The sequence below is a fragment of the Lissotriton helveticus genome, chromosome 7, assembly GCF_964261635.1.
Source record: "Lissotriton helveticus chromosome 7, aLisHel1.1, whole genome shotgun sequence".
Classification (NCBI taxonomy): Eukaryota; Metazoa; Chordata; class Amphibia; order Caudata; family Salamandridae; genus Lissotriton; species Lissotriton helveticus.
The window spans coordinates 131,320,310-131,344,127 of record NC_136068.1 but is presented as its reverse complement, the minus strand read 5'-3'; the positions used below and the strand labels follow the sequence as shown (position 1 = coordinate 131,344,127).

Genomic DNA, 23,818 nt, shown 5'->3' with positions numbered 1-23,818 from the left:
GCTTAAAACGTGAATTCAAAACTTGCACGCATTGCAAGTTTTAAAGCCTGGAACTGGTGTTTTTCTGGTGGCATGGTGATTGACATCAGTTGAAGTAATTTCTGAAAGCTGATGCCCATGATTGCATTTGATGATATACTTTGTTTCTTTCTCTGACAGATGTTTTCCTCTGCAGGGCCTAAAATTAAGTATGCATCTCCCCTGCAGAAACTATGCATCCACTCGGCCAGCGCTTGTCCATCCTTTTGTCCTAGTTATCTGTATGTGTTTATTTATTTATTTTTATTTTGAATGTTTTATATAGCCCGAACAAGATCTTTGCAGATATCAGAGCGCTTTACAAATACTGTGACACTCTGCCTTGTTGGCCTTTGTGTGTGGGTTTCTGCCAGGGCATGGCTCTTTGAAAGCCTGTTTTAGGCGCGCCTGTTAGCTTGACTTTCATTTTTTTTCGCTGCATGCATAAGTTATTTTTGGTCTGTGTACGGGTTCCTCTTTTTTTATGTAGGATGGACTGTTTGCTTGAATACGTTCTTGGCATACACCGCCTAAACAAGAACCTATAGAATTTGTCTGATAGCTTTTCTTTTCATAGGACTGAATGATTAATGTGCAGCCTGTCGCCTTCAGAAGTTAGTTTTCAGTTCTACCGTTCTCTAAGGCTTTTTGATTTTACTCAAATTATTTGTAAAAATCTACTTACGTATAGGGGTTTTGAGCAAACCCTGTTCATCCAGTGGTTGGTGTCATTAGCATTGTTTCCACCCACTAAATCATAGGGAAACAGGTTAGATAACGTCACTGTGAGCGATGACATTCTGTTCTTTCACAAGGAGCATATGCACATTCAAAGTACTCCTATACAGTTTCATGAACTACGACGCTGCCTTTTGAGGCCCACTTTTTTGTTGTTGCTGCTTTTAGCCATTGTATATTTAATATTGGTGGGGCCCCACAGATCCCAAACAGCCTCACAAAAACCATGACAAAACAAAATCTCAGTCAGCCTATGCCGGACCTTGGTTTGTCAGTGCTTTGTATGTAGTGCTGTACATCCTCTTGTACTGAATGGGTACAGGATAGTCTTATCTGTAGCACTGGGTAGTTGTAGGTGCAGGAAAACCAATTAAGTATGAACAAACATTTGAATATATAAGCTCTGAGAAAGCTCAAAGAGCAAGAAAAACGTTGGCTATTTTGATAGGTGCTAGCTTTCAAAATAGTAAAATCAAAATAGACCTTATACAGCACACAAATACTTCAAGGAGTGTCTTGACGCTGCAGGTATGTGGACCTTCGATCCTAAAAGTACATGTGAGGGGACTCAAACTAAAAGGCTACATTTAAAAAGCCAAGTTTCCAGGCTACTTTTAAAAGAGCCTCCATCCTTAATAGCCCTCAGATTCCGGGGAGAGCATTCCAGCTAGCAGCGACTAGTGCAGAAAAGAAGGATCCTCCCCATTTCTAACTCCTTGCACCATAGCCAGTAATGCGTCAGTCGAACACAGGGTTCAGCATGGCAGGTAGTGAAAATTACTTGGATAATAAGTAGGACCTCGTCAATAGAAAGCTCTGTGGGTAAGCACCACTTCCTTAAACTTTACTCTCCTGAATAGGCAGCCAATGTAACTCCTTAAGATGGGCCTGTAGCTTCGGCTACAATTAATACAATTTTACTTGAAGAATGGCCCAAGTAAAGGGTTTAATGTGAACTATGCTTAAAACCGTTCTTAGAAACAGATACTTTTAATACTTAGCGACCATTGAGAGAAGTGTGGCTCACTAGTTAGAGGAGGCAGACCTGGAAGCAGAGGTCAGCCTGGGACCAGGGTTCAATTTCCGGCTCGGCGGGGTCTTGAGTCCTAAAATGTCCATGGACTCGACAATTCTCGCTCCGGTGCCTACTTGATTCACGGGTTCACACTCTGCGACTCTGGGCAATAGCTTGCTTAATCTCCACAACGGCCCCTCGCGGCGGGATGCCTGGCTTTCACCTTGTGGATACCCTGCCGGGGTTATCTCACAGGGGAATACCAGGACGGGTTCCCTAAGCAAGCGCTTAGAAACCGCTTGGTGATTTGCGCTATATAAATTCCTGTACATTTACATTTACATTTACATTGATGGACTAAAACATAGTGCTTAGTAACAATATTCTATTAATATCACGGAATCAATCCCTGACATTGGGTAGGTGGGTAATGGCTCTTCCCTCTTACTCGTGCACCTGTCCATCTTTCCTCGATTCCAAATCTACTTTTTTGGATGCGACCATGGTAGGCGCTGTTTGTTGTTGCTTGGTCCCAGCTACCTAATGTAAAATATTTGTTATACCTTCATATTTAACTTGTAGGGGCTTCTGAAAGCTGACCACAGGCTTGTGCGTGTGCTTTTGTTTTCGTCAGCTGCTATTGGCATTGGTGAAAGGCGTGTGCATATCCCAGCTTCTCTAGAAATGTAACCGCCCATTTCCCAATGGTGTCTGTTACGCACACCAGCGGCAACCGTTCCTCCTTAGATTGGCTTGTTTTCGCCTCTTACACCTGGGACCATCCGCCAAGATCTGCTGCTTCATTGATGAGAGAGGATCAGATGGCAGTTCGCATGGACTCAGCTCCCTGATTCAGCAGCAGCCTTAGCACGCAGACTCTATCTGCCAACCAAATACAGCAACAACATGGGCATGGCAGGTTCCCATTCAAATACAGGGCGCCAAGCGGCACCCACGAGCTTTATTTTACAGTCACAAAAGCCGGCTCCGCTGCGCTTGGTCCCCCGCGCCCATGTGGGGGTCGCTGGTTCTAACGCGTGGAGGTGCTGAGACAGGAGCCACATCTCCACCGTGACTCAGATCCCATGACCCTGTGTGGGGGGATGTGTAGCCTGCTCTGCGTGCGCCGAAGGCACGGCTCGGCCGGCCAGCGCTTCCTGCGAGGGAGCAGCGCTTCCTGCTGCACTCTCAAACTTTGTTTGCAAACCAAGACTAGCACTTAACAGCCCGGGCTCCCCCGAGCACATGACTGCACAGGATGTGTGCCACTGGGAGGAAGAGGGACACTGGTGTGTGCACAGACAGCAACGCGTGCATATACACTCGCACTCACTCACATACACACACACAATAACACACACACACTCACTCACATACACACAACACACCACACACACTCTTACAACACACGAACTCACTCGCATAGACCCCCCCCCTATTCGCAGTATTCACATTTAACAATAACATGAAAGTGCAATTACAAGGCTCCTTGACTTTCCCTTTGCCACTTGTGATGTTTACAGAGGAATTCACTCACTCACTCACTCACCCCCAGCCCTACAAGGCACAGACGGAACGCACCAAAAACAGCCCCTTCTGGATTTGGGCTACTAATCTTCTAATATTTTGCCAGGCACACTTTTGTTCACAGTGCCATGTTAAGTGTTGCTTCCTAAGTGTCATGCCAACGATAGTGTGTCTCTGTGTGCCTAGGTGGAGCATGGGCTGGGAGTAATTGATTGCCGCTTGGGCTTCAGACCCTAACCCTTTCTTGACAGAAGATGTCGCTTTAAAGGGCTCCGAGCATCAGTTCAAACGCGGAAGGCTGTAAAAGAGGCAACAGATGCACACTGTAAAACAAAGACAATTAACCCCTGCTCTGCCTAACAGCGCCCACCCCAACTTCCACACCACTTTGCCTAGATTTTGTTAAAAAGGCGCCCCTCTCGAGCTGGAAGACAGCTCTTCCTTACTGTGTGTCTTGGAAGCGCCTCGGCAACACCACTGGGCGTGTATAGTGCCAATATCGGCCCAGCCCCAGACCTTTCATCATACAACACAACACTCCACCAATAACCGACACAACACAAGTTTGATGGCGAAAAGTTGTTGCAGTTTTATTAGCATATACATTATGCTCATGTTGGGTTATCTTACGGGTCGATCCAGAGCAGGCCGCCTCTCGCGACCCGCCCACCTGATGAGCCATAACCCCCCCGGGGTGTTAACTGCGGGGGCGTTGTAGGTTTGGGGGGAAGGTCTAACCCCTCCCCTCGGCGGACCTCTATTCTGCCCCTTGCCCACGCCCCCCCCCCTCGGGGGGGCGGAGCGTTGTGGCAACCCCCGGTTGCTCAGGTCTACAACCGCCCGAAGGACTAACGGGGCGCCGTCACTCCTCCAGGGTCCAACCCAGTGTGGACCTCCCTGGGGATAATTCTGCTCTTGCACCCACCGGTGCTCCTGTAGAGGGTACCCCTCTGTACCCTTCTACATTGGATCGCCCTGTAACTCCGCCATGGCTCTGGGTGTGGCCGCCACCGCCCCAGAGTCCCCCCACCTACTAGCTTCCTATTAGTACAACCTGCTGCTCCTAGTGCTTTCCGCTATATCAACCCAAGCTCGTCATATCAACTTCGGTTAAATGAACCCCGTCTACATCAAAGCACACAGTGCATTTGGCAAGTAGCAACCCGAGACTGATGAAACAAGTTCTCCTATGCTTCAGGCTACTTCCAAGTTGTCGGGCGACACTATCCACCTCTCCTTGGCGCCAAAGACCTATTGCACTACAATTGCCATCACCGGCCTCCTTCAGCTCAGGCAAGGACAAGTCTGCTCTCTTCCTCAGCAACGCCAAGCTGGCACGCAACCAAACTTCCTTCTCACTTCTGACGCCCTCCGGACAGGGAGCTGTGCCAGTGATGTCCATGAACTTCACAACTAACTGCCCACTGTGCGTTGCGGGTGTCCATCAAGTGTGCCATCTCCCAGGCTGTTCCTATTCTCTACCGCTGGCTGACCAGCAACCAACAAGCCCCTATCAGGTAAACAACACCACTGCCACTGGCATGGTGTCCCCTGTCTAGCATGTGGCCTTACACCCTTACTTAGACCTACTGGGGACATAATCACCATCAAGGTCACGCCAGGCGGCTCACTCCCATGACGCCGACCCTACTGTAGGCTAAAGAACTCCTCGCATGTTTAGCCTCACTGGAAAGACACGTAACTATCAAACCCATGGGAACCTAATTGTGAGACCATCACCTCTCAACTATGCCTGCCACTGCGTTCTGGTGTCGGCTTAAAATACTATGTCGAGGATCTCCTCAGGTTTGACACTTGTACAAGACGTCCCCCTGTGCCCGGCCTTCGCTGGACCCTATGAAGCTTGTAACAAGCCGCCTATACCACTGTATATACAAGTTGTGCCACTAAGTGAACTAATCCTTCCTCGCTCTTACTTCCTGGCATGTGCGCACTGCCAATGGAATCCCTACTTTAGTACCTGAAAACACTAAGTAGATACTATCTAGGTGAAAGCTTACCCGAGCACCTAGCCACGGGCCCTCCCCTGCGTGTCAACCCCTGTTGTTGATTTTCAGCTGTTAAAATTGCCTGCCCACTACTGGACCCTTCACATAAAACCAGCCAAACCAATCGCTTACATGGCCAACTATGTGCCAAACATGTGTCCCATGAATTAACCAGTTAGAGGCATACTGTATCAGCCTGATCCAAAGTGGAGGCAGAGCTGAGAGGTCTTAGTGGGATCAGACTGGAGGAGGTACGTGAGTGGCTAATGCAGGCCCAAAATTCTGTGCAACCTGATAATGCACCCCCATAGTCCAATGGGCCAGATTAAAGGAAACTGGCAATGCTGTGGTACAACTATGTGATTGTCTCAGCGTGGGCCAGGATGCAGCAGTTAATGTGAGGCGTATGCCGGCCCAAATAAACTGCAGGGCTATCCAGCTTGTACAGGTGATGTGCTGAATATTGCCTGGTATATAGCCGCTATGCCAATTGCCTCCCTGTAATCTCCAAAAGGAGCACTACACTTACAACAGTCGATGTTGCTTAGTTGCCCAAGATGAAGACGCCACCGTTAAAGCTTTCTTGCATAGCCAACCACGAACTAGCCACCCCCCTTTCAGCGCTACACGCGTAAAACCACTATGTGTGACATTTCCATCTTACAGTGCACGATGAGTGACATTGAAGGACTAAGAAAGACACTTCCTTGCTAGTACACATCATTGAAGGTGAGGGAGACCCAATGTCAGAATTAAGCCCATCAGACCCGCAAGCATTCTAGCAGACCAAGGATATCAGGCTGCTTTTGTCAGACATTCCATAGCTTGGGGTGTTCATGTGTGAGACAGTGACCTATGCACAAAACCTTGGGAGTAAAAGTGCCTGGTCTTGAATGCGACTGTATAGCTCACATGGAACAGAGTCTCACAAAATTACACAGTCAGTCAGAACTGCCTGGCCCCGTGCGACCGGAGATTTTAAGAGAAGTCCTCCATGTACCCCACAATAAGGACCCGCACAGTTGTCTACCATTCTACCCATGAGGTTACTTGTCCAGTCACCTAGGAGCTGTGGCCCGACAGTAAAATAAGACTTAGTTGCTGTTTGGTCATTGCCTGATGTCGTAAAACAATAACTTTGGGTATCGGAGAAGAAAACAAAATTCCCCCATTCTGAACTGATCAGCCTGTGCCAAGGGAGTGGTCCCAACATGGGTTTTATTCAATGTGCTCCAGGTATCATAACCCCCACCCGTCCCTCAGTGGATGGGGCCTCCGACGATCAAACTGCTAATAAATATTAGAGAACAAACGGCACAGCAATCCATTAATGCACAGAGATGCATTATATGCCCAAATCAACCTGTTGTTGAGCTGAAAACACATTTCCCCTTTTCTATCGCATTAAATGCATGATTAGCCCCTGTCCTGCCACTGCATCCAGCGCGAACACCCCAAATATTGCACCGTAAAAGACATTGTCCAGACTCAAGTAAGAGAAAACATCAATTCTACACAGGGCCACCTAATAAGTCCCAGCTCCCAGTTGCTAGCCATGAATTACTTCCATGAATGAAACCAGCACGCGTCCCACACCCCGTATAGTAATGACAACTGATGAGAACATGGAAATACCAGACCCTAACACACTGCCTCCAGTGAGCTATGATCCTTCTACCTGTTAATTCAGGTGGCCCTCCATGTGGGTGTGGCGGCTCTTGTGCGCGGTTCCTGCATTAGAGACAGAAAACACTGATTAAAATGTCACCCCCCGATCCACGATCTGCATTCTCTGCACTGAGACATGGCCCTCAATGTCCCCCACGCTACCCATGCCAGTCGTGGTTACGAGCACCAAGTAGTCAGCATTACCTGCACTTAACTTGACATCCCAAACCATATCTGCCTCCCAGGCCTACAAAACTGACCTCAACGTCTCTCCTTAACAGACCCTTCCAAAACGTCATGCCTTCTCTAATAACTAAAAGGAGGCCTTATGTAGAAAATCTATTCTCCTTGACTATAGAAGTGTCCTCCCCATGTGATCTCGTGTTATGAGGGTCTGCTATTTACAAAGAATTGTCCTTCTACCTGTGTTTGTTACTCATTGACACCTGCACCATTGGCTTATCCAGGATATAGTAACAAATTATTGCACATGGGCTACCACTATGTCCTAACTCACCAGTTCATTACCCCTTCATTCCTACCATGGGGTGCAACCCGCGCACCCCACAACTGGAATAGTAATGACACCTGGGGAAAACCAGAGATCCCAAATCTTTCGCCCCCAGTGTGCCATGACCCTTCTACCTGTTTATAGTTAGGGAGGCCCGCCAAGCAGTCGGGGTGTTCTACAGCGCTGCTTCTGCATTGATATAAAACATGATTATAGCCAAGCCCCCCCTATAAACAAACTAGGTTCTCTGCAAAGAGACCGGGGCCATAAAATGCCCCCCACGCTACCAATGCTAAGCCAGCTTGTCACTTACGCAAACTAGTTTGCAAATTCAATCACCTGGATCAGGGGCCCTTAATTGTGCACCAGTTACTGCTAACCAACACCTTCCATAATCGCACCTGGGATGCATCATATGTCAAGCACCCCGGATGTGTGAAAGAAAACGCATTTCCATATTGTCACACGGCATGCATGGCTTTCGGACAAGAACACCCTGTTAGCACGAGCTTCAAAATCTTGCAGTTGTCGCACTACATTACAACCGGTTGAGTTGATGCCCAAGCAACATGGTGCTGTGCTAATAAATAAAGGTTGCCGCGGCCTAAAATCCAGGTCGCAGCCCGAAGTCCGCTTGCGCATAGGCCGTGAACAGTGTCGAGGCTGTGGCGAGGCTACCGCTGCCTATTCGCTTTCTCCGGCCTACCTACGTCTAAAACTTGCATATCCTGCTAAAATTCTGCTCACTCACCGAAATGACCCTCCTAATTGAGCGACGTGGTCAGCGAGGCTTGCGCAGGGAATGCAGGCAAAACCTGGCAGTCCCTGGATGAAACAAGCTAAAATACGTTCAGATGAGTGGGGGTTGGGGGGCGCGAAAGTTGGTGGTACAACGAGAAAGGCGTGCACCGTGCCACAGTGATTCATATGATAGACAGAAAGTCTGCTGAAACACGCACGTGGGGGGGGGCTGCGAAGGGGAATCCTCCCGACGTCCGTGCACAAGATGGCTGCTGCAAAGGACCGGACCCAAGATGGCCGGGTGCCCCGCAGAACGAGAAAATGTCCGGAGTCCCCTGGGGCCGCGTACGGCAACGTAAAAGGGGGCTGATCTGTTACCCTGCGAGGACACTAAGAGATAGGCTATCTCGCAGGAAGTGCTGGTGGAACTGGCTTGCAGAGGGTGACACCTAAGCTCCGCGCCACTCTAATCACAAGTATATGCAATAGACATTTGTACTATATACCCTTCCTATGTGACTCTTAAGAGTATATACACTGTATCGCCATGTGTGACTTACCTCTTGTACATAGGCAATTTTGCTCTGTTTGTAACCTTCATGTAACGCATGTAATCCTAAGTCCTTATGTTACAACTGGTCCTATGTAAAGCGCTCTGACACCTTCGGGTAAAGTTCGCGCTAAATAAAATCTCATAAATACTGGTTCTATGTAAAGCGCTCGGACACCTTCGGGTAAAGATCGCGCTATATAAAATCCCATAAATAATGGTCCTATGTAAAGTGCTCTGACACCTTCGGGTAAAGATCGCGCTATATAAAATCCCATAAATACTGGTCCTATGTAAAGCGCTCGGACACCTTCGGGTAAAGATCGCGCTATATAAAATCCCATAAATACTGGTCCTATGTAAAGCGCTCTGACACCTTCGGGTAAAGTTCGCGCTATATAAAATCTCATAAATACTGTTCCTATGTAAAGCGCTCTGACACCTTCGGGTAAAGATCGCGCTATATAAAATCCCATAAATAATGGTCCTATGTAAAGCGCTCGGACACCTTCGGGTAGAGATCGCGCTATATAAAATCCCATAAATACTGGTCCTATGTAAAGCGCTCTGACACCTTCGGGTAAAGATCGCGCTATATAAAATCCCATAAATACTGGTCCTATGTAAAGCGCGCTGACACCTTCGGGTAAAGTTCGCGCTATATAAAATCTCATAAATAAAACGTTACCTGTCTGGTGTGTAAGGCGCCGCTGCCGGGCCATCACAGCTGGCGCACCCTCGACTATGCCCGTTCACGGTGAAATGAAACGGGACTCGAGCACCGGTGGTAAATGCTCCGAGTCCCGCTGTGAGCCGCCAAACCCTCCCGAGCACCGAGGCGTGCTCCGTATCGCGCATACTCTTACAGGGCACAAACTCGAAAGTGGGCACGCGACCCAGAGACCGGCAGGCTCCCCGCGCCCTCCCGCTCGCGAAAACACGGCACCGCAGCAGGGAGAGCACCTGGGGAACAACTCATAGGCCCCTCAATAAAGAAGTCTCCCCCAGCGGCTCGCAGCAAAGCCGTCCGCCCCGGCTGCAATCCCCTGGTGAGGGGAGCGGGCACGTGGGGGCGGTAATCAACATTCACCAGCTGGCATAACGCTTGACCCCCGCTGCAGCGGCCAACGCTAAGCAGGTCGCGAGGCGGGGCAGGTCAACAACCCACATCTTGCCCTCCCAATAAAAGATGCCAGGACGAGCTTGTGAGTAGCAGGGCGGAAGGTGGTGCCGGAAAGGAGGCACAAATGGTGGAAGGAACACTCCTGCTGCGTCCTCAACCACGGCCCGCCCGACAACTACCCCTACCACCCCCTCATGTGCAGGGTACTTTGCACCCGGGAAGCGCTGCGAGGCAAGGTGACATGTGAGACATAAACGACGCGCACCGCGCCGATCCCCCGAACGCTCCCTCGGCTCTTCCCCAAAGGAGGGAAACTCGACAAGCCCACACGGGCTTGGCACATTCACCCACACGAACGGAGGCCCTGTAGCCGCGCACGCAATGGGCCCTACCCCTCCCCCACCAGAAAAGTTGCTGCATAGCAATGCCGCCACACACTACTGACGGAGGAAGGCGGGGTCCCCCCCCCCTCCCGACTAACACCCGGATCTGTCTTGTCCCCAGATCTGCCGCAGCCACGGCAATGGCCGGGAAGCGGCCTTGTCCCCGAAGGGGTGGGGAGGAGGAATAGCACTCACCGCACAGCTCCAGGAGGTCAAGGAGGGCGACGTCCAAAACGTCCAAAAAAGAGGGACAACAGTAGGCAACGGGCAGTACCCACCCATGGTCCAGGCCTGGGAGGGCGAGGGTCAGCGCAAGCAGCGGCCAACGCACAAAGAGGGCGCTTGACCCTCGCCCCCTGGGCTATATAGACACCCCTCCCCTCCAGACACAGGAAGTGACATCACGGGGGACCAAGATCCCCCCAACCACTAGACCGCTCAGGGTCTGTGCCATCCTATGGCACTAAGGGTGGCCGCCCTCGTAGGTGGCCACCTTTGGTGTCCCGGGGCAGCCAATCACAGTTTCAGGTAGAGGAGCGTTAGAGTGGTTGAACTTTACGCACCAGCCCTACAAGAGATGATGAGGTTACACCACAGGGCGAGCGGTAGGTAAGTCAGTGCGGACCCTTCCACCGACCACTCTCGTCAATGACATTCTTTCTAAGGTAGGCGTGGGGGTCTGCCTGTGGAGGGGGGAGGGAGGGGGGGGCTAAACGTTATCTTCGGCACCTTTATGTTTTTGAGTGTGGCGCTAGTAATCTCTGCATCACCCGGATCTCGAGAGCACAAGATAGGAAAGTTGGCAGATAAACACATTTTCAAAAGCATGATGACCCCTTTCTGGGCAGTTTCACATCACTCTTTCACTAAACACGTCTAATTGAAACTGCCAATTCTGCAGAGCTAGGAAGCCCCCGATGCTAATTCCTGGCGTTCAACAACATGTTAACTCTAACAAAGCCGAAACCCATTGCATTCACTTTTGCTTTTTTACCCCATTGGCATTAGTGCTATGCAATTATAATAACTTCACTGCAAATAAAAAACAAAAGTAAAAAACATTGTTAGTTTCAACACCAACAGCTCTAACTTTAACAAATGCGAGACCTATTGCATTGCAAATGCTTGTTTGTGTTTGCAATTGCTTTCATTGTCTATGCTATTGGCTTTCAATGCAGCCTATTGGCTAACAATGCTGCTAATTTGCAGATTGGTTTGATTGTACTCATTAAAACGAGTTCAAGTAATGGTTGCCTTTCTGTTGTCTATATTATAGACTATGTTAGAAGATAGAAGTTCACGGTTGCCCAAGGTCACATCGGGCTCCGTGGATACTTTAGAGGCGATGTGGTGATTTTAAAAACGGAATTGTGAAAATTGTATTTTATCCTGCACATTTTGTGTTGACTCTTTTGTTATACAGGCGAATATTTTAAAACTTACTTTGCACACTCGTGCTCTTGCCCTCATTCATCCCTTGGCAGGTGATTAAAACACTGCCCGGGACCCGACTTTGGCCGCCATTTTGGGTGAGGAGCCTGGAGTGGAGCAGACGCGAGCGGACTAGCGCTCGGCCCCTCCCGCCCTCAGCCCTTTAAAATGGTCCCCCTCCCTAGGAAGCGCAGCGGACGAGCGCAGCGGGCGCGACGTAGGCGCGCCGGAGTTGCGCCTGAGTTAAGCCCGTCTGCGCCCGTCCGCGACCTGTTGGGACCTGGGGCCACTCCCCTTGCTCCTGGCATCATTTACCCTAGACATACTTACTCTCGCTGTACTCTGCTTGGCTTACGTCCGTCGCCTGGCAAGTACTGCTCTCGCATGTGTTGTCAGGATGCACCTCTATCCTGTCCTGCTTGCGCCTTGGCTATCACGTCCCACCTATCTGAGCTGCGCATTCCCTCACTCCCTTTCTGGGCCGATTCCCCCTTCCCTGTGAAAGCTCATTTGCCGAATCCCTCTCCTGTGTTTAGTTTTATCAGTTTAAATTGTCGCTCCTTACCTAAGCACAAAAGGGACATATTTGACCTTCTCACTTCATATAGTCCGTCGGCCCTGTTTCTTACCGAAACTTGGCTAAAGGACTGCTCTGGTCCAGACATCGCTACTGCCCTCCCTGATAATTACGCCTTCGTGGGTCGTAACAGACCTCTTAAAGATGGAGGAGGCATTGCTATTATTTTTAAAAGGACCTACTCTTGCAAGTGGGATGATCTTGTCATCCCTAACTGCGAAGCTGGCAGTTTTAAACTCCTATTATCACCTAATTTTACTTTGTCCGGTGCCCTTTTATATCGCCCACCTGGCGCTGCCGGCGCTTGGGCTGCCGCTCTTCCGGAATACATTTCTCCCCTTGTGCTGGAATCCAACAATTTTTTGTTATTAGGTGATCTAAATATACATTTTAATGACACCCTATGCCCTACCTGCACCCATCTCACACAGGACCTGGCCGCCCTCAATCTAAATCTCCTAAACTCTGGTCCTACGCATAAAGGCGGTAACTTACTTGATCCAATTTTTGCTAATTTAGATAATGTTACCTGCCTACCCCCAAAACCGATTATTTGGTCGGATCACTTCATTGTAGAGTTTCACATCAAGACAACGGCTGCACCTGGCCCCCCTGGCAGCCCACCTTCCCTTGGAACAAGAAGGAATTGGCATAAACTGAATTTGGAGCAACTTAATTTTTCCTTAAAAGAAACTCTGCCCCTTTCGGCTAATATCACCATGGATGACGTGGGCAAGATCAGTACCTGGCTTACTTCTGCCATTGAGTCCTGCCTTCCAGCACGTAAATGTACACAAAAGTTCCTGCACCCTCCAGCCCCTTGGTTCAATGAAGAACTCAAAGTGGAAAAGTCACGCTGCAAAAGACTGGAGCGCATTTGGAGATCCAACTACCTGTTGGCAGATAAAGAGAACTATAAACTTGCATTACATAAATACCACACTCTATGTAACACTGCCCGGGCTAATCATGTTAACGACACGATACTGAAAGCCCAGAATCGTCCTAAAGCCCTCTTTAAGGCAGTTCAGGAACTATCGGGTATGTCATGTGCCCCCAAAGCCCCCTGCCTAAATAGCAATCAATGCAATTCCCTGGCAGAGTTCTTTACATCTAAAATTGATAACATCTACGCAGGCTTTGGCGTTTCTCCTTCCGTCTCAATTAGGCCACCATTCCAGCCACAGGACCAACTCTTCTCACAGGATGATCCTGAACGACTCTCTTCTCCTCGACTAGATAAATGGGAATGTATCTCCATGCCCGTCTTCCAGAAATTGTTGGCAGAGATTAAATCCGGCTCCCCATTGGATCCCATGCCTCCCCAGATTCTTTGTACTCTGGACACTGCCCCTTTGGATTGCATCTTGGCTCTTCTGAATGCATCCCTCACTGAGGCAGTGGTTCCTAATATCTGGAAGCATGCGATGGTGGTTCCATTGCTGAAAAAAGCCAATGCGGATGTCAGCAATCCTGCCAACTTCCGGCCCATTTCCTTGCTCCCCTGCCTCTCAAAGGTGTTGGAGAAACATATCAACCGTCATCTCACCACCTACATTGAATCAGCAAACGTCCTCCACCCTTCCCAGTCTGGTTTCCGTGCAGGCTTCTCTACGGAGTCCACCCTTTTGGGAGTCTCGGAGACAGTTAGGTGCCAGGTAGACAAAGGGGAGACAGTGGCACTCATCCTTTTGGATTTGAGTGCCGCTTTCGACACCGTCTCCCATAGCATCCTTTTGTCTGCCCTGAAGTCTGTGGGTATCTGCGGCCCCGCCCTTGCCTGGATTTCTGACTTTCTTTCTCATCGCACTTTCCAGGTTTTTTCCCCTTCTTCTGTGTCCACTGTTCACAACTCTCCATATGGTGTTCCCCAAGGTTCTATTCTTAGTCCTTTATTCTTTAACCTTTATGTTAGACCTCTTGCTTTTCTTGCGGAACAGGCGGGACTTTCTATTTTTTCTTATGCTGATGATACCCAGATTATTTTTTCTCTCTCCTCTAATCAACACTCCCCTTCCTCTTCTCTCTGTGCTGGACTCACTGATATCGCCAACTGGATGCTGACTAACAAGCTTAAGCTGAACGGCGATAAAACAGAGCTTCTCCTGTTTGGGCCGGATTCCGCTCTCTGGGGCCCGCAACATTGGCCTCAGCAAATGGGACCTTTACCGGTCCCAGTAACGTCAGCACGCAATCTGGGGGTCCTCTTTGATAATCAGTTATCCATGAGACAACATGTGGTCAAGGTCTCGGCCACCTGTACCACCATCATCAGGTGGCTGAGGAAGATCACATGGATGCTGCCTCCAGATACCCAGAAGTCAGTGGTCCAGGCCCTAGTGACATCGCGGCTGGACTACGGCAACGTACTTCTTCTGGGTGCCTGTAAGGAGGTTACCAGGAAGCTCCAAGTAGTTCAGAACATGGCTGCCCGTCTACTCTGTAATCTCCCGAGAACAACCTCAGTCTCTTCTTCCCTGCGCAGCCTTCACTGGTTGCGCATAGAATCTAGGACCAAATTTAAAGCACTTTGCTTTATGCACCGCATCAAAGCTGGAAAAGCCCCCCACTATCTCTCCACCTTAGTCCAGCAATATTGTCCCTCTCGCACCCTTAGGTCTTCCACTCATTGCAGATTCTCTGTTCCCCGCTTTAAGCGTGCCAGAGTCGGCGGACGTTCGTTCTCCCACCTGGCACCTGCGCTCTGGAACTCACTTCCTATCCCTCTGCGGTCTGAAACATCTTACATCAAATTCCGCAAAGGTGTGAAAACCTGGTTATTTTCTCTGTAACCGATTCCTTATCTTCCGTTGTCCTCTCTTACTTCTGTTCGTTTAGCGCCGGGAAACCTACGGGTAGCTGAGCGCTCTACAAAATCAGATATAATAATAATAATAATGTGGTTGCAAAAGCAGTAGCTTATTATTACATTGATTAGCCTCTTTTATAGGGGCTGCGTTGATGTGTGAAAAAATTATATATAGAGTGCTGTATGTGTATGTTTTCATATATATTTTTTTGTATTTCCGGGGTCCCCAAGCATGGGCGGGAGAATTCAATGCTTATGGCTTTGATGTGGATACTCCTAGAAGAGAACTAGGATTACAGGTAAGTAACTTATCCGTATGGTACCACATTAGGATTTACGAGGGACTTGTAAGTAAAATAAATTTGCCAATTGAGTGTGAGCCAATTTTATCATGTTTCGGAAAGAGAGAACAATCACTTTAGCACTGGTTAACAGTGGTATTGTGCACATAATCCTAAAAGCCAAAACAAAGTGGTTCAGAAAACAAGAGATGAAAGAAAAGGTTTTGGGGTGACCCTGCAGAGGGCCAAGTCCAATAATAGGCATCCAGGCACTCCCCACTGCAATGTCTACTGCGTGGGGTGTATCGTTGTTTGACTTTACCATAATTCAAGCGCTAAGGCACACATGGTTATGTTCTCAAAACTCCATGGTGATGAGCCATGTGTCAACGTGGTTCTTCAAACCTAAGGCTGCCACATCGGACAGATACAAGTAATTTCATAAGTTCTTGAATGATTGACAGGTTAGGTGGCAGTACCCTGATTATGGCTTCTTTTAACCTTCTGGTCAACAACTCACTGTGTCAGTGCAATAATTTGATTTCGAGGTGCAGGTTTGCAGCTGTCTCTGCCTCGCTTTCTACAATAGGAGTGCTCCAATAGGTTGCATTGCTTCCAGGGCTGCAACTTCATCTGGCAAGTGCTGTTGTATTAGAAGAAGTCTAAAGCTAAAGGGCTTTCTATTCCCAGAATTTAGTGCCTCTGAAAACCCCACTTTGCTCATGGCAACCTGGTCCATTTCCCACTAAGTGGGGACAGCAGAAGCAGGATTTGTTTTATTGAGACTTGCAGAAGAGGCAAATTTCTAAAACACAGTTGTGCAGTCTAAGTTAGCAATGGCTTTGGCGGATGTGAAGGGTCTGTGAACTGAAGCGATAGTTAAAGATGATTTAGTACTAGGAAGGGGCAAACGGTTGGTAAGGCAGATTGTGAAGTGCTTTCGAGGGGGACTAAAGAAAGCACAACTGCTAGGCTAAAAATTGCCTAGTACTGAAGTGTCCATTAGGGCATTGGCTACTTCAGCTGAAACACAGGCATCTTTTGCATCTGGAAGCTTTTGGCACCATCATATCAAAGTGTACTTTGACAAGATTGGTTTACATGGGCACTTCCGCCTCCTTTCTTTTTGTTTTGGCATCAGCAAAATCTCCTATCCTCCCATCATTAGGTTTAAGAACTAATGATGTATCATTTTTAGTTTCACCAGCGAAGTGACTAGGTAATCTTAATTTGCAAAGTCACCCAGAAATGTAAAATGGAGCAGTAAACATGATGTCCGAGGGCCATATATGCCCTAGAGAAGAATACAGTTGCAAAATCTCCCACTACCAGAAAGTACTGTTAGTACTGTTTTAGTCACTCCATGTTTTGCAGGTGCAGAATCACTTTAAAGAACTGTGTGGGACACAGCCCCACTTGATATGGCTTTCAATCATAAACTTTAACTTGTCCTGAATGCCTAGGCTTGTGTGGTGGCATTCTGTAGGGACGCCGAGCTAAAGGTTTCTCCATTGTGATATCATGCATTTTGAAGATTTTTCAGCATTGTTGTTTAACCATTTTATTAAATCTTTAAAGTCCGACTTGACACATATGCATGTGAACAGTCTGTAAATTCAAATTTCAAATGTAATGTCATGTGATTGAAATTCAAAGTAATGTTTATTCCTTTAAATCTTCATGTGTTTAGTTCCAGTAGGAAAGAAAAAAAACAAGAAAAAGAGGAAGCTTCTTGTTGATACGGTGAAAGAACTTAGTAGCAATACCATGAAAAAGCAGCTGACTGATTTCCTTGACACAATCACCAATGTGGATATTGCACCCCCTACAAGGAAATTGATGAGCTGGAAAGAGATTGGAGGAGTGGAAAGCCTTTTGTCCAGGCCGTCACAGAGTCTGATTCATGCCAAGCTTCAAACGGTAATATATTTTATTAACTTTACAGTTGTACCTTAAGAACAAGGACATCCTATTTTAACCATTGGTAAAAAGGCCTTAACGGTGTTTATTTTGGCTGCACATCGACCTCATTCGAAACAAACCAAGATTCAGCTAATGTCCTGGATGTGCTGAGCTCTCCTACTTGCAGTGTCTTACCTATATTTAACCTTAGATTTGTTACTTTTACTTGGGTGACTTGGTACTCTCTGGACTTCAATCAGCCACTTCTTCAACTTTCTGCAGACTGTACGTTTTCCTATAAATTCTTCTAATCAGAGATTACTCCATGATTGGAACTTTCATAGATTCACATGCTTTAATCATTCACTGTCGTCGAGATAGGAGTCCCCAGTACCATATAATAGTAATACAATGTTAAAGATAGAGCTTCAAGGCCTTGTCCTTTCAATTTGTAGCTTATAGTCTATTTAAAAAAGAGACATAGCTTATACTTCAGCCAATCAGGCTGTTTTGCCCTCTGGAACACTCCTGAGAGATGTTCCAGTCCCTCAGATTTTCTCGGCACATCATACTAGGGAGTCTCCACTGAGCTCTGATCTCTTTTGTCCTACTTGGATACTGTCAAGAGAATATATCCAGTTTTCTGATGCTGTGCAAGTATTTTCCTTATGTCCACAGTGTTTTACTCCATAGAAATCAGATTTCATTCAACCCTCATGTCAGACAAGGAGAAGAAAAGTCTATCTGAAAGAGACACGTTAGTGATAGATTTCTTACCTTAGAATATCCCCAGGCGTCAGACTGGATCCGGAAAATTTTGCGTAGCAATACCCCTGTGCGCCGGCGGCTCCGCGTCCGTCGTCGGCGTTAGCGCCGGAATGACGTCGTCTGAGTACTTAGACGCCGCCCATGAGCGCTGACGTCAGTTCTGATACACAGCTTTTCCGCGCCAGATACAGTGCCATGATAGAACCAACACTGGCGCCATGAAACTAGGGCCCTGAAAGGGGATGACCTTAACCCTAGATATCGGTTCGCAGAACGGGGAGGATGGGTGGGTCGGTAAGGAATCTATCACTAACTAATGTCTCTTACAGATATATCGTTACACAAGTAGTAACTTTTGCATCTGAAAGAGACACGTTAGTGATAGATTCCTTACCTTAGAATAGATACCCCAGCAATACCAACCCCGGTGGTGGGTCTGCGAACCAATAATCACACCAGAAAGTCCTGGAGGACGGAACGACCAAAGAAGCCATCCCTCCGGACTTGGCTGTCCAGGCAGTAGTGTCGTGCAAACGTGTGCAGCGAGGCTCACGTAGCTGCCTGGCAAAAGAGACGGTTTTAGACTCGGATAGTGATGACTCCTCTTCTTCATCTTCTAGGAGATCCCACAAGAGGGAGAAATCACCCCATTCCTCCTCTGAGCAGCCTAGAAAAGCCTCAAGAAAGACCACTCATGGGTCTTACAAAGGCTGCAGTCCTTCAAAATCTCACAACTCTAAGGTATCAAATAAAAAAAGGACAGAAAAGAACCTTCTGCATCCTCCAAAAAGGTCATCCTCTGAGCTACCTTCTCCACCTCCTAAGGTCAGTCACACTTTCAAAAAGCTTTCCTCGGCTCTGCCTGCCGACAATTGACGAGAACATAGTTGTCAGTGTCTTGGACGCCAAAAACGTATACAGCAGCATCATCGACAGCTACAATCACTATGTTATCCACCACCACCTTCTTAATGACATCGTTTTCGATGGCATATATCACTAGACTGTCAGCGCTGAAGATTACCCTGATCACATTGTTGACTGCATTTTTTTTAAATATTAAAAAATTCCTAGGCAACTCAGACCCTGAAGAATGGCAGGTACAACACAGAAAATAATAACAGAAACTCCAGTGTTCTAAGCTAATAACGACAAAATGTATAAGAAAATATTATTCATTTATTGTTTAAAAATATATATAAAAAAACAAGATAAAAACAATCTTATTGTCAAACATTGAAATAATCAAGACACATACCAAAAATAAGGCATGAAATGATACAGAACAGTATTTGAGAATCAAATATACATGCAATAATAAAATACAATACAGAGAATTAATACAAAAAAAGTGGGTCGAATGTAGATCTCTACGCGCGTTTCGGCATATGACACGCCTTCTTCTGGAGAACCACTTGAGAATTCTAATGAAAAAACATGAAAAAATATATCTAATCATAAACAATCACATACATTTAGTACACTGAGACTGTTACATAATAAAATCAAGTGCATGATGCAGATAATTAGAAGCTGGCAGGTGCTAGAGAGAAGAATACAGAGTGACGAAAACAGAGAGGCTTTTAACCACAGCCGCATGAAAATAGCTGGAAAAAATAGTAACCAAACCAACCAGAGTTGTGCATATAGAGATTGTGGCAGAGTGCAGAAAGATACCAATAGTGCAATTGCTACTGATGGACATGCTAGCTTATATCTTGAGCAACTATTTTGTCTCACCTAAAATGGATCTACATAGGCAACGCTAGGTTGCATGACAGTGATATGCCTCGGAACCAGCAGGCTATGTAAACAGGAAGGAAAGTGTAAATAAGGATACTTATATTAAGAAAAGTGGTTTAGACCAATAGCTGCCGTGCAGAAGGACAAATCTTATAATAACCAAATGCAGTCCGCTCAATTGTGAAGCCAAAGAAATATGGCAACATCAGATGGAGAAAAACAGGGTGCCAATGACCGTTCTAGATACATATATAAACAATATTTAGAGATCACAAACTGGTATCGAGATCAGGATTAAAGAACTTAAGTCAGCCATGTAACAAAAGACACAACTGCCTGATAGAATGTAGTGCAGAAAGCGATCGAAGATGAAGCTTGTATAGTGGTAAGAACAATTATTACAACTTTAAAATGAGGAACTTGACCATGTAAATCCAGGCCGCCGAGGGAATGAAACCTGCAACACAACGTATGATGCATAAATTAAACTGGCATACGAAAAGACTCTTTTTCACCAAGCCTATCGATACGGTTCCCAACATGATTACCTTAAGTATGTGGATGATGACAACAATCTTAGGAATGATCCGTGAATTTCAATAAAAGGCAGAACGCCACAGGCGCCGACTTAGGATGTACTAAAACGAGAAGTCCAACATTGAGTGCATAAATATAAGGATAGAGAGTGCTACAAAGTCTAAGGGGCTACAGGCAAATTCGAAAAAATGTATGGGCACCCCCTTAAGTCATCCAATAATATAAGACCGCTGAGTGACCAAAGATATAGACTGCCTCTACAGGGAACCTCATATGAAAGGTACACGTATATATAATCACAGCAACGTGTTGTGTGCTGGGAAAGTAGACGCTAAGCGTAACGTATAACAAAGGCAAACAGGGGCAAGCCTGGAAACGTGCAAGGGCCTGAAGCAAACAGCCAAAAACGATAAATAACTCTCACCGGCAACCTAGCGTAAGGGATACGCATCTGATAGTCACCACCCTTGGAATGTGTTCGGGAAAGAAACAAAACGCTATAAGTAGCGTGTAATGGCGGGTTCACGTTGGCGTGCCAGGCGGAGTCGCACATTGAAGACGTCAGGGCATTGTTGACAACACCAACTGCACCTCCTTTGATGCCTTTAACCCTGCAGATGGTGATACCGACTACTACACCGTCTATTGCGGATAAGATGTTAGCGACACCGTCTACTACCCTGTCTGCAACAGGAATAATGGCAAAACATCAAGAAACCAAGTGTTCGAGGCATATGAGCTGCAGATTGTACACTTAGCATTAGATCGCCACCTGGTGTTGGGCTCGGATGATTGCATGTTGTTGTTGTCTTAGAAGAAGTCTTTGTAGTCAAGAGATAGGTGACTCCTCCCTTCGACAATAGTGCGCATGGGCATCGGCTCCATCCTTAGATTGTTTTTTTCCGCCACTGGGTTCGGATGAAAGTTTTCCGCTCCGGCTAGAAACACACTTTTCCAGTACTTCAAAGCGCAAAAAACTTCCCAAAGCTCTCCAAACTAATTTCGATACCGACTAACATCGTCTCGACTCCATCAGCTCGATTCCTGTTGTTGACGCGGGCCGTTGGTCCTATCCACGCCGTGAGGCCTACACCTCATGGAAAGGACGCCATTCAAGAGATGCCCCGGTGTGGAGCAAAGTTTCCATGCAGTGACCACCACGAGCTCTGCAATCTCTGCTTATCGCCAGAACACAACGAATCCAACTGTACAGCCTGCGCGTCCTTTCGATCCAATAAAACCATCAGAGATCGGACGGCCCGTCGACACGACATGCAGAGATCAGCTCCAGAACCGGTGGATATCTTCGACGAGGAGGTTCTGCTCGTCCCCGAAGAAGATTCCGATGATCTCCAAATCGTATCAGAGGCAGACGACTCAGATGACTCCATACCATTGGGTCAGCGCGTGAGTATTACTGCCCCTACACTACACACAGCACCCAGACCGAAGGCAAAGGTCAACATTCTACCTCCGGGGCCCAGTCGCAACCGAAAAACTACTTCGACAGCCCAGCCATCGAGCCCGGCTCCGAAGAAAGTGACCAAGCCTTCCGGTAGCTCGGTACTGGGCAAGCCGCACTTGCCGATTCCACCAGCTCCCTCGGCACCGAAACAAGTCTCGGCTCCGAAACCGTCGACTTCTAAAGACAAGGGTACGAAGCCAGCGTCTGACGCCTCGAAGCCGATGAGACCAGCTTCCAATCCGAAGACACCGTCTTCGGTGCCGAAACCGACAAGGCCTGATTCCGACTCGTCAAAGCCCTCGAAACAGCTTACGACACCGAAAAAAACACCTTCGGTGCCGAAAACTACGCCAAAGGACACTGTAACAACTCCTAAGGCTAAAGACCAGCAGCAACCTAGTCCAGGAACGAAAAAATTGGCGCCGACAAAGGTTCCACAAGGAGAATAACTTTTCCAGCCAGATCCTCTGCAAAAGAAGATCTACATTGACCCAAAAACAGGTCATGTGTCCACTACACCACACAAGAAAAGGAAGGCAGATGAAACATCAACACCTGTGGTTCCTGCCAAGAAGGAGTCTGCCACATCCCCTATGCACCCTTCTTCACCTATACTTCCTTCTCCTTCATCTCCTGCTCCTCTTAACAATTCACCACAAATGTCTCTTTCATATTCTCCTCCTTTATCCTCACACTCGCCTCAAAATGATGATGAGTATAGTTTAGGAAGAGGGATAGACACAGATGAGCCTTTCCCATTCCCTATAGATGATAGACTGGGAGTACCCAAACCAACAGGATGCACCAGATATTCCTGACCCACAGTCATACCTGTGAGAAGTTGGCCTGGTATATGATGTTCACTATTCTAGTGAACACCTTGCACCAGTCCAACCAACCCTTATGGTGATGGTTGTAAGTCAACCTTATAGACCAGCTATCTTAGTGGTAGCGTGGACAGAACAGTCTTAGGCTAAAAGACTCTTGAGGGCGTGTAAAGCCAGCTGTTTTACCATATGCACAATCAACTACACCAAGTCGCACCTGCAGCCCTCTCACATACATCAGTATCTAGGGGTTACAATAAACAAGCTCTAACGTATCCCAGTCCAGCAAGGATACAGAGAATTCAAGCCTTAGTCACAGCTTTTCAACAGCAACAATCTCTGCAAGCCAGAGTGTTCATGAGACTAATAGGCATGATAGCATCTTGCATCTTCATAGTACCATATGCAAGACTACAGATGCGTCCGCTGCAGGAATGTCTAGCACAACAGTGGAACCAGGCTCAAGGTCAACTAACAGACCTGGTGTTGGTAGACAGCCGCACACATCGCTCTCTGCAGTGGTAGAACACCAAAATCTTGACAAAGGGGCGGCCGTTCCTCGAACCTGTTCCACAACTAGTGCTCATAGCAGACGCATCCCTCACAGGATGGGGAGCCCATCTCCTACATCATACAACTCAAGGACAATGGAACAGTCAACACAAATTGTTCCATATCAACCACCTAGAGCTGCTAGCAATATTCTTAGCACTCAAAACTTTCCAAGTACTACTACAGAACAAAGCTGTCTTGATCCGGACGGACAACATGACAGCCATGTATTATATACAAACACAGGGGGGGACACACACTCTACAACTGTCCCAGCTCGCACAGAACATTTGGAGATGGGCCATTCCACAGAACATATATCTGTTGGCAGAGCACCTTCCAGGAGCTCACAATCAGATAGCATATCTGTTGAGTCGACAGACTCAACAAATTCACGAAAGGGAACTACATCCACAGGTTTTTCAACCATTCTTTCACAAGTGGGGTCATCCAGACATAGATCTGTTCGCCACACACGAAAACGCAAAATGCCCAACCTTCGCTGCCAGGTTTCCACACCCGCTGTCCAAGGGCAATGCGATATGGATGAACTGGTCAGGCAGATTTGCGTACGCTTTTCCGCCACTACCACTAATACCATTAGTAGTACGCAAGCTCAGACACCAGTCTCTCAAACTAATCC

At 47.4% G+C, this 23,818-nt stretch overlaps 1 protein-coding gene across 6 annotated transcripts in view; it reads left to right on the top strand.

Annotated features, from left to right (window-relative positions):
• Nucleotides 1–23,818, top strand: part of RAD21L1 (RAD21 cohesin complex component like 1) — a 1,165,932-nt gene that overhangs the window by 892,863 nt on the left and 249,251 nt on the right. For all 6 annotated transcript variants that reach the window (XM_078651710.1, XM_078651707.1, XM_078651709.1 and 3 more), the window contains one exon: nt 17,072–17,301. In XM_078651710.1, coding sequence (XP_078507836.1) covers nt 17,072–17,301 — 230 coding nt within the window. The remainder of the gene's footprint in view (nt 1–17,071; nt 17,302–23,818) is intronic.